At 44.1% G+C, this 12,035-nt stretch overlaps 1 protein-coding gene across 6 annotated transcripts in view; it reads right to left on the bottom strand.

The window, feature by feature from the left end:
- Nucleotides 1–223: 223 nt before the first annotated feature.
- LOC137341934 (glutathione hydrolase 1 proenzyme-like) overlaps nt 224–12,035 on the bottom strand; it is a 325,363-nt gene continuing 313,551 nt past the window's right edge. For all 6 annotated transcript variants that reach the window (XM_068005450.1, XM_068005448.1, XM_068005451.1 and 3 more), the window contains one exon: nt 224–3,572. In XM_068005450.1, the coding sequence (XP_067861551.1) occupies nt 3,420–3,572 (153 nt within the window). In that variant the 3' untranslated portion in view covers nt 224–3,419. The remainder of the gene's footprint in view (nt 3,573–12,035) is intronic.

The following is a 12,035-nucleotide window of genomic DNA, read 5'->3' as shown; positions in this document are numbered from 1 at the left end:
GTGTCTCCCTGTCCAGATGGTGGCATAAAATCCTGTTACCTTCCCTAATGTTGACAAGATTGTGGAGATAGGAAGAGTTTGAGATGGAGAGAGGAAAAAGATTCTCTCTGGGCTGGATTGAAACCCAAATCCTAGAGATTGAAGGACAGCATCTAACATACTGTTCCACCCTGTCCCCTGAAACAGGTTTAAGTACAGGACTCACAGGTAAACAAAGGACAAGTTGGTTTAATCATTTATTGACATTTTCATAATATGACAGTGAAATAAAGTTAATAAAATTATGTCCAGCAAGACATGAAAATAATTGTTAGAATTACAGCATTCTAAGAGAACCTGAGAAAAAATGAACCCATTAATGTTCAAGGACCCTGAGGACAATCATCATAAGATCACACAAGCCATTCAACCACAGATATATTCTAACGTCATTGGCCAGAGAACAGACCAATGTGGAAATGGTCACATTGAAGGTAAAGAATTGTATCCAATGGATAGAACAGGAGCAAGACAGAGGGGGTGAACTTCTCCACTGCTGCTCATCTGCTGTAACCTTGGCAGAAGAGCCTGTGGAAACTCCAGTAAAATGCATAAATGGTATTTACACCCATTATGTGGGATTTCTTCCACCGAAGTTATGGTGAACAAGTGGGAGAACATCCACAGAAATTCGCCCCAGTGTATCTGCCAATGGAGGTATAAGGCCAGGTACGGCACTGAGAGGTGAGCAGCTCCTCACTTTGAACTTGGGTTTCAATCGTGTTACCACTGCAAACCCATTGGACCTGGACAGACCAGCTTTGAATTCACCATTTAGAAATTTCTAAACTGATAATCAGACACCGAAAATTGAAAGGTTTTCCAGTAAATTGATGCATGGCCGTTATGAAAAGACACTGCTTCAAACTCAAGGCATCCTCTCCCTGTTTAGTTTTGGACTTGGAATAAGATACCAACCCTAAATCAAAACTTAATTGTTGAGTTTGCAAACTCTTTCGAGAATAGGTTGAATTGGTCTCTGTTCGAGTGTGAATTTTTTTCATTTCCCACACCAGGCATTCTTGTGACCTCTTTGAATGAAATTGACCATTTTTTAACTAAGTGCAAAATTAGGGGTCGTTTTGTGCTGTGAGGTCTGGATTCAGAACTGTTCAAATATAGTTCAGGTAGAACCCTTACAGCCAGCAAAGAGAGATTTTCATCCCATCAGCCTGGCCTAGATTTGGCCCTGGGTCTGAGAGTTGAAAGCATACTATTTAACTCTCTATGCAACCATTTCCACCCCCACTTTTAAGTCATTTTTAAAATGATTGCATTAAAAATATTTAAAAATGATGAATCTGGAATGAGAAGATTGTTGAGGCTGTAATGTAGCCGATAACTCCCTTTGCAACATCCATCTGGGCCTGCTTCAGCAAGATCAGCTTTTGCAGAATAAAAATACAGTAAATAGAAAAACAGTGCATTGGAAGTACTTGATTAAAGAATTTAAAATAAGAACAGAAAATGCTGGAAATACTCAGTCAGGCAGCATGTGTGGAGAAAGAAACAGAGTTAACGTTTCAGGTTGATGACCCTTCGTCAGAACTGGAAGAAGCTGAAAATTAAACCGTTTTTAAGCGAGTACAGAGCCAGGGGAAGGAGGGGGGAGGAAAGAACAAAAAGGAAAGTCTCTGATAAGGTGGAGAGCAGGAGTGATTAAATGACAAAAGGGATGATGGTGCAAGGCAAGGAGGGTGGTAATGGGACAAGTAAAGAAATAAAAGATGGGTCTGGAGGAGCTGTAAATGGCAACAGCAGAACCATTACCAGCTCCTGCTGTCCGAATAAAATGGGAGCAGTGGTTATGATCTGAAGTTATTGAAATCAATAGTCCAGAAGGTTGTAAAGTGCCTAATCAGAAGATCAGGTGCTGTTCATCGAGCTTACGTTGAGCTTCATTGGAACAGTGTAAGAGGTCGAGGACAGAGGGGTAGTGGGACGGGGAATTAAAATAACAAGCGACCGGCAGGTCAGGGTCACGCTTGCGGACTGAGCGGAGGTGACTGAGCAAAGCGATCACCCAATCTGCGTTTGGTCTCCCCAGTGTAGAGGAGACTGCATTATGAGCAGCGAATACAGTATACGAAATTGAAAGAAGTACAAGTAAACCGCCATTTCACCTGGAAGGAGTGTTTGGGGCCCTGGACGGTGAGAAGGGACGTGGTGAAAGGGCAGGTGTTGCATCTCCTGCGCTCGCACGGGAAGGTGCTGTGGGAAGGACAGCAGTGTCGGAAGTGATGGAAGAGTGGACCATGGTGTCTCGGAGGGAACGGTCCCTTTGGAATGCTGAAAGGAGAGGGGTGGAGAATATGCTTTTGGTGGTGGCATTGTGCTGGAGGTAGCTGAAATTATGGAGGATGATCCATTGAATGTGGAGTCTGGTGGGGTGGAAGGTGAGGACAAGGGGGATCCTATCATGGTTCTGGGAGGGAGGGGAAGGGGTGAGGGCAGAAGTGCGGGAAATGGGACGGACGCGGCCGAAGGCCCTGTCAACTACAGTGGAGGGGAATCCTTGGTTGAGGGAAAAGGAAGACAAATCGGAAGCATTAGTGTGGAAGGTGGCATCGTCAGAACAGATGCGGCGGAGAAACCGGCGGAAAGGAAGAGTCCTTACAGGAAGCGGGGTGGGAGGAAGTGTAATCTAGGTAGCTGTGGGAGTTGGTGGGCTTATAGTCGATATTGGTTGACAGCCTAGCCACAGAAATGGAGATAGAGAAGTTGAGGAAGGGAAGGAAAGAGTTGGAGATGGAGCATGTGAAGGCGAGGGAAGGGTGGAAATTGGAAGCAAAGTTGATGAAATTTTCCAGTTCGGGTGAGTGCAGGACACAGCACGGATACAGTCATCAATATGCCGGAAAAAGAGGTGAGGGGAGGGACCTGAGTAGGACTGGAACAAGGAATGTTCCACGTATCCCACAAAAAGGTAGGCATAGCTAGGATCCAAACAGGTTCCCATAGCGACACCTTTTAATTGGAGGGAGTGAGCGGAGTCAAAGAAGAAGTTGTTCAATGTAAGAACAAATTCAGCCAGGCGGAGGAGGGTGGTGGCGGATGGGGACTGGTTGGGCTTCCGTTCAAGAATGAAGTGGAGGGCCCGCAGGCTGTCCTGGGGGGGGGGGGGACGGAGGTGTAGAGGGACTAGATATCCATGGTGAAAAGGAGACTATTATGGCCAGGGAACTGGAAACTGTTAAAAGTGGCTGTATGCAGGGCCTAACCCGTAGCAGAGAGCCTCACAAAATTTATTCTCTACTCTGCTCCTCCAACTACTTTTGATAAAAGAGTTTGTTTGTTGATTATGTTCACACAGAGTAGGTCTCAGGGTTACTCATTCATAAAACTATATACATTACAGGTTGGCCGATTGCACAGGCCCATCAGTAGCCTGCAGGTTTGCCACCTTTTCGATAGTCTGACTCAGCAAACCACTTTCCTTCATCTCTGACAATGGCCTGGACCACACCCCCAGATGTAAGCTTGCTTATAACCTTCAACGTATGGTGCCTCTCTTTCAAGCCTTCTTGTACAGCCTGAAAAACCAAACAAAAAAAGGTTAGTAACTATTACAAATTCATTGTCCAAACTGGTCTTAGAGTAATAAACCTATTCCAGATATCCAGATTTTTTCTGTAATTTACTTATATTGGAATGGTGTAGATGAGGAGAGGATAGATTTTGAGGGTCTCTCTGCCACTGGTTAGGCCCTGCATACAGCCCCGCATAAGAACAGGAGGAGGCCATTCAGTCCCTCGGGCCTGCTCCGCCTTTGAAGTAGATCATGGCTGATCTGTACCTCAACTCCATTTACCCACCTTATCTCCATGAACCTTGATACCCTTACTTAAGAAAAATCCATCGATCTCAGTTTTGAAAGCTCCAAATGACACTCAGCATCTACAACCTTTTGGGTTGGGGGGGGGGGGGGGGGAGGGTCCAGATTTCCACTACCCTTTCTGTGAAAAAGTGCTTCCTGATTTCACTCCTAAACAGCCGAGCTCTAATTTTAAGATTATGTTCCCAATCACAGAAAATAGTTTTTCTCTCACTACCTATTTGAATCCCTTTAACATTTTAAACATATCAATCAAATCAGCCCTCAATCTTTTAAACTCAAGGGAATACAAGCCAAGTTTATGCGACCTGTCCTCATTATTTAATCCTGGTATCGTAACAGTGGACTTAAGATGTGCACCAACTGCATGTGTGGCCTCACCAGCAACACAGTGCCTTGCAAAATTTATTCTGTAGAGTCCACTTTAGGAACCTGGATAAAAGTAATTCTTGGCTTACTGGGTATCGTGGTGGGTTAGAATAATGTGCAAGTGTCCACGAAAACCTCCTCTCTACTGCCGCAAAACTCTGTAGCAAATGGGTTGGGGTTGTCTCAACCCAATGGGCATGAGGCCACATCCTAACCCGGAATTCACCATAAACTGGTAATCACACTCTGAATTGCTATCACCTGATTGAAATGTTATATTTCTGCGGACAGGTCTAACAGATCCACAGTCGGTCCCAGAATCAGGCCCACGATCGGGAGCTTCACCATCGGGCCCACGATCGGGGGCTTCACCATCAGGCCCACGATCGGCAATATAAATGCTCTCTTGATCACACAAGTGATGATGGTTGTTGAAAAAAGGCAAATGACCTTATTGCAACAGTCCTACCCCAGGAGGTCCTGTATTGCCTGGTTGATCCTCCCTCCCTTTCCCGTTAAAGACTAAACTGAGGCCTGACTTGCAAATACTTTATTAAATTGATAACATAAACTAGATAATTTAATTAATTTTAAAAATAACTAAAAATAAACCAAGTGAATTAATTACAGAAAAACTTCAATTAATTAAATAAATGAAACAAGGTTAGATAGAGATGGCAATGCAGGTGGTGTGCTGTAATTGCAGCATGTGGGAGTTTGTGGAAAGCAGCGAGATCCCAGGCAACCACATCTGCGGTAAGTGTCTGCAACTCGAGGAACTTCGGCTCAGAGTTGTTGAGCTGGAGTCCGAGGTGCAGACATTGCGATACATCAGGGAGGGGGAGTGTTACCTGGACACTGAGCCTAGAGGCAGCCACACCCTTTTGGTTAGGTAGTGGTTTAGATTTCCTTTCCTCAGTAAAGGAAGATTTAGTTGAGATATTGGATGGGCTAAAAATTGATGAAGAGGAGGTACTAGAAAGGCTGGCTGTACTTAAAGTAGATAAGTCACCTGGTCCGGATGGGATGCATCCTAGGTTGCTGAGGGAAGTAAGTGCGGAAATTGCAGATGTGCTGGCCATGATCTTCCAATCATCCGTAGATACTGGGGTGGTGCCAGAGAACTGGAGAATTGCAAATGTTACACCCTTGTTCAAAAAAGGGTGTAAGGATAAACCCAGCAACTACAGGCCAGTCAGTTTCACCTCGGTGGTGGGGAAACTTTTAGAAACAATAATCCGGGACAGAATTAGCAGTCACTTAGAGAAGTGTACATTGATTAGGGAAAGTCAACACGGATTTGTTAATGGCAAATCGTGTTTAACTAACTTGATTGAGTTTTTTGATGAGGTAACAGAGAGGGTAGATGAGGCCAATTCAGTTGAAGTGGTGTATATGGACTTTCGAAAGGCTTTTGATAAAGTGCCGCACAATAGGCTTGTCATCAAGATTGAAGCCCATGGAATAAAAGAGGCAGTAATAGCATGGATACAGAATTGGCTAAGTAACAGGAAGCAGAGAATATTGGTGAACGGTTGTTTTTCAGACTGGAGGGAGGTGTACAGTGGTGTTCCCCAGCGGTCGGTATTAGGACCACTGCGTTTCTTGATATATATTAATGACTTGGACTTGGGTGTACAGGGCACAATTTTAGAATTTGCAGATGACACAAAACTTGGAAGTGTAGCGAATAGTGAGGAGGATAGTGATAGACTTCAAGCGGATACAGACAGGTTGGTGGCATGGGCAGACACATGGCAGATGAAATTTAATGCAGAAAATGCAAAGTGATACATTTCGGTAGGAAGAAGGAGGAGAGGCAATATAAACTCGAGGGCACAATTCTAAAAAGGGTACAGGAACAGAGAGATCTGGGGGTATACGTACACAAATCGTAGGGCAGGTTGAGAAAGCGGTTAAAAAGGCATACAGGATCCTGGACTTTATAAATAAAGCAAGGAAGTCATGATGAACCTTTATAAAATACTGGTTCGGCCACAACTGGAGTATTGTGTCCAGTTCTGGACACTGCACTTTAGGGAAGATGTGAAGGCCTTAGAGAGGGTGCAGAAGAGATTTAGAATCATGGACATTTACGGCACAGAAGGAGGCCATTTGGCCCATCGTGTCTGTGCCAGCCGAAAAAGAGCTATCTAATCTAATCCCACTTTCCAGCTCTTGGTCCGTAGCCTTGTAGGTCAGGGCACTTCAAGTGCATATCCAAGTACTTTCTAAATGCGACGAGGGTTTCTGCCTCTACCACCCTTTCAGGCAGTGAGTTCCAGTCCCCCACCACCCTCTGCGTGAAAACATTTCTGCTCAACTCCTCTCTAATCCTTCTACCAATTACTTTAAATCTATGTCCCCTGGTTATTGACCTCTCTGCTAAAGGAAATAGATCCTTCCTATCCACTCTATCTCGGCCCCTCATAAATTTATACAGTTTAATTAAATCTTGCCTCAGCCTCCTCTGTTCCAAAGAAAACAACCCCAGAGGTGGGGGGGGGGGGGACAGGGGGGAGGGTGGAGGCAGATTCAATCATGGGTTTCAAAAGGGAACTTGAATGGAAAAAAATTGCAGGGCTACAGGGCGGGGGAATGGAGCTAGCTGGATTGTACTTGCATAGAGCCGGCACGGACTCGATGGGCCGAAGGGCCTCCTTCCGTGCTGTAACCTTTCTATGATTCTATGGTTAGTGGTCAGGGACAGGAGGATGTGACAACGAGTCAGGCAGATAAGGGGACCCAGGACCCTTATCCAATAGGTACGAGGTACTTGCTACCTGTGTGGATGAGTACAAAGACTGCAGGGAGGATGGGCAAATTGACCACGGCACTGTGGTCCAGGAGGCCATTCAAGTGGGGGGAGTGAAAAGGAATGTGGTAGCATTAGGGGATAGATAGTCAGGGAGATAGATACTGCTCTCTGCAGCCGTGACCAGGAGTCCCAAAGGCTGTGTTGCCTGCCCGGTGCCAGGGTTAAGGACCTCTCCTCGCGGCTGGAGAAGAACTTGAAACAGGAGGGGTGGATCCAATTGTCGTGGTCTACAAAGGAACCAATGACATAGGTAGAACTAGGAATGTGGGTCTGCTGAGGGAGTTTGAGGAGCTAGGGTCCAAATTAAAAAGCAGAATCTCAAAAGGTAATAATCTCTGGATTACTACCTGAGCCACGCGCAAATTGGCATAGGAACAAACAGATTAGATGGTTAAATGCATGGCTGAAAGAGTGGTGTAGGAGGCAGGGGTTTCAATTCATGGGACGCTGGCAGTAGTACTGGGGAAAGAGGGAGCTGTTCCGTTGGGACGGGCTCCACTTAAACTGGGCTGGGACCAGTGTCCAGGCAAATCGAAAAAATAGGGCGGTAGATAGGGCTTTAAACTAAAAAGTGGCGGGGATGGTTCAGGAAGAGTAAATTATAAGTCTAAAGAGAAAAGTCAAGGTCGTAGAGCAGAGTAGCGATTTGGGAAAAAACAAGCAAAGTGTGTCAGGAAGGGACAGAAAGTTTAACACAGGTAATAGGGCATTAGTGACTAAGGTCACATCAGGGAAAAATTGTAAAAAGTTCAAATTAAAGGTGCTATATCTGAATGCGCGAAGCATTCATAACAAGATAGATGAATTAATGGTACAAATAGAGATAAAAGGGTTTGATCTAGTAGCCATTACTGAGCCGTGGTTGCAGGGTGACCAAGATTAGGAACTAAATATTCCAGGGTACTTGACTTTAGAAAAGATAGGCAAAATGGAAAAGGTGGCGGGGGGTAGAGGGTGATGGGTAGCCCTGATAATAAAGGATGAAATGAAGGCAGTAGTGAGAAAGGATCTTAACTCAGAAAAATCAGGATGTAGAAACAATATGGGTGGAGCTAAGAGATAACAAGGGGCAGAAAACACTGGTATGAGTAGCTTATAGGCCCCCTAACAGCAGTTATAATGTTGGACAGAGTATAAATTTGGAAATTAGGAGAGCATGTAACAAGGAGAATGCAATAATCGTGGGAGACTTTAATCTTCTCATAGACTGAGCAAACCAAATTGGCAAAAGTAGTTTGGAGGACGAGTTCATGGAGACAGTTTTCTAGAACAATATGTCGAGGAACTAACTAGGGAACAGGCTGTTTTAAATCTACTATTGTGTAATGAGACAGGATTAATTAGTAATCTTAATGATAAAGGGTCCTCTGGGGTAGAGTGATCATAATATCATAGAATTTTATATAGAGTTTGAGAATGATGTAGTTAAGTCCGAAACTAGGGTCTTAAATTTAAACAAAGCCAATTACATATATATGAGGAGCGAGTTGACTAAGGTAGATTGGGAAATTAGATTAAAAGATATGACGGTAGATAAGCAATGGCGAACATATAAAGAAATATTTCATAATTCTCAATGAATATACATTCACTTGAGGAATAAATACTCCAACAGTGGCTAACTAGAGAAGTTAAGGATAGTATTAGATTAAAAGATGAGGCTTATAATGTTGCCAAAAAGAGTAGTAAGCCTGAGGATTGGGAGGGTTTTAGAAATTAGCAAAGGATAACCAAGAAATTGATAATGAGGCACAAAATTGAATATGAGAGTAAACTAGCAAGAAATATAAAAACAGATTGTAAGAAGCTGGAGTATTGTGCACAGTTCTGGTCATCTCATTACAGGAAGGACGTAATTACTCGGGAGAGAGTGCAGAGAAGATTTACAAGAATGTTGCCAGGGCTTGAAAATTGCAGCTACGAGGAGAGATTGGATAGGCTGGGGTTGTTTTCCTTGGAGCAGAGGAGGCTGAGGGGAGACTTGATTGAGGTGTACAAAATTATGAGGGGCCCGGATAGAGTAGGCAGGAAGTAGCTGTTTCCCCTAGCGGAGAGTTCAAGAACTGGAGGACATAGATTTGAGTTGATTGGCGGAAGGATTACAGGGGACATGAGGAAAAACTTTTTTATCCAGAGGGTGGTGGGTGTATGGAATTCGCTGCCCGAATTGATGGTAGAGGCAGGGACCCTCAACTCTTTAAAAAAGTACATGGACCTGCACCTAAAGTGCTGTAAGCTGCAGGGCTACGGACCGGGTACTGGAACGTGGGATTGGATTGAGCACCCGGTTGTTCTTCAAGCCGGCGTGGACACGATGGGCCGAATGGCCCCCTTCTGTGCTGTATCTTTTCTATGGTTCTAACTTCTACAAGTATATAAAAAGGAAGAGATTAGCGAAAGTAAACATGGGTCCCTTAGAGGCTGAAACAGGAGAAATTATAAATGGGGAATAAGGAAATGGCAGAGATGTTAAACAAATATTTTGTATCTGTCTTCACAGTAGAAGACCAAAAACATACCAGAAATAACAGGGAACCAAGGGTCTAATGAGAGTGAGGAACTTAAAGTAATTAATATTTGTAAAGAAAAAGTACTGGAGAAATTAATGGAACCAAAATCCGACAAATCCCCTGGACCTGATGGCCTACATCCTACGGTTTTAAAAGAGGTGGCTGCAAAGGTAGTGGATGCACTGGTTTTGATCTTCCGGAATTCCCGAGATTCTAGAAGGGTCCTGATGGATTGGAAGGTAGGAAATGTGACCCCGCTATTCATGAAAGAAGGGAGAGAGAAAACAGGAAACTATAGGCCATTTAGCCTGACATCAGTAGTAGGGAAAATACTGCAATCAATTATTAAGATTGTAGTAACAGGGCACTTAGAAAATAATATGATTAGGCAGAGTCAACACGGTTTTTTGAAAGAGAAATCATGTTTGACAAATCTATTAGAGTTTTTTGAGGATGTAACTTGCAGGGTAGATAAGGGGCAATCAGTGGATGTAGTATATTCGGATTTTCAAAAGGCATTTGATAAGGTGCCACACAAGAGATTGTTACAAGATTAGGGCTCATGGGATTGGGGATCATATATTAGCGTGGATTGAGGATTGGTTAATGGACAGAAAACAGAGTAGGAATAAACGGGTCATTTTAGGGTTGGCAGGTTGTAACTAGTTGGATGCCGCAAGGATCGGTGCTTGGGCATCAGCTGTTTACAATATATATCGATGAATCAGTCTTTACGGTAGAGGACACTAAGAATATCCCAACACTGGACAAACAGGGGGCTCTACGGGGGGAGGAGCTAAATACGATTAAAGTCACTCGGGAGATGGTACTCAGTAAAATAATGGGACTCAAAGCGGATAAATCCCTTGGACCTGATGGCTTACATCCTAGGGTCTTGAGGGAAGTGGCAGTAGGGATTGTGGATGCTTTGGTGATAGTTTTCCAAAATTCCCTGTACTCAGGAGAGGTCCCGGCAGATTGGAAAACTGCTAACGTAACACCGTTATTTAAAAAGGGTAGTAGGCAGAAGGCTGGAAATTATAGGCCAGTTAGCCTAACATCAGTGGTGGGTAAAATTTTGGAGTCTATTATTAAGGAGACAGTAACGGAACATTTAGATAAGCATAATTTAATAGGACAAAGTCAGCATGGCTTTATGAAGGGGAAGTCATGTCTGACAAATTTGCTTGAGTTCTTTGAGGATATAACGTACAGGGTGGATAAAGGGGAACCAGTGGATATAGTGTATTTAGACTTCCAGAAGGCATTCGACAAGGTGCCACATAAAAGATTATTACTTAAGATAAAAAATCACGGGATTGGGGGTAATATTCTGGCATGGGTGGAGGATTGGTTATCGAACAGGAGGCAGAGAGTTGGGATAAATGGTTAATTCTCGGACTGGCAACCAGTAAACAGTGGTGTTCCACAGGGGTCGGTGCTGGGTCCCCAACTCTTTACAATCTATATTAACGATTTGGAGGAGGGGACCGAGTGCAACATATCAAAATTTGCAGATGATACAAAGATGGGAGGGAAAGTAGAGAGTGAGGAGGACATAAAAAACCTGCAAGGGGATATAGACAGGCTGGGTGAGTGGGCGGAGATTTGGCAGATGCAATATAATATTGGAAAATGTGAGGTTATGCACTTTGGCAGGAAAAATCAGAGAGCAAGTTATTTTCTTAATGGCGAGAGACTAGAAAGTACTGCAGTACAAAGGGATCTGGGGGTCCGAGTGCAAGAAAATCAAAAAGTTGGTATGCAGGTGCAGCAGGTGATCAAGAAAGCCAACGGAATGTTGGCTTTTATTGCTAGGGGGATAGAATATAAAAACAGGGAGGTATTGCTGCAGTTATATAAGGTATTGGTGAGACCGCACCTGGAATACTGCATACAGTTTTGGTGTCCACACTTAAGAAAAGACATACTTGCTCTCGAGGCAATACAAAGAAGGTTCACTCGGTTAATCCCGGGGATGAGGGGGTGGACATATGAGGAGAGGTTGAGTAGATTGGGACTCTACTCATTGGAGTTCAGAAGAATGAGAGGCGATCTTATTGAAACATATAAGATTGTGAAGGGGCTTGATCGGGTGGATGCAGTAAGGATGTTCCCAAAGATGGGTGAAACTAGAACTAGGGGGCATAATCTTAGAATAAGGGGCTGCTCTTTCAAAACTGAGATGAGGAGAAACTTCTTCACTCAGAGGGCGGTAGGTCTGTGGAATTTGCTGCCCCAGGAAGCTGTGGAAGCTACATCACTAGATAAATTTAAAACAGAAATAGACAGTTTTCTAGAAGTAAAGGGAATTAGGGGTTATGGGGAGCGGGCAGGAAATTGGACATGAAGCTGAGTTCGGATCGGTCAATGCCCTGTGGGTGGCGGAGAGGGCCCAGGGGCTGAGTGGCCGGATCCTGCTCCTACTTCGTGTGTTCTTTAGTTTTGTGGTTGGGATCAGATC

This window comes from Heptranchias perlo, chromosome 25 (assembly GCF_035084215.1).
Source record: "Heptranchias perlo isolate sHepPer1 chromosome 25, sHepPer1.hap1, whole genome shotgun sequence".
NCBI classification, from domain to species: Eukaryota; Metazoa; Chordata; class Chondrichthyes; order Hexanchiformes; family Hexanchidae; genus Heptranchias; species Heptranchias perlo.
Note: the sequence above shows the minus strand (reverse complement) of the source record. Positions and strands in the feature narration are given on the sequence as shown.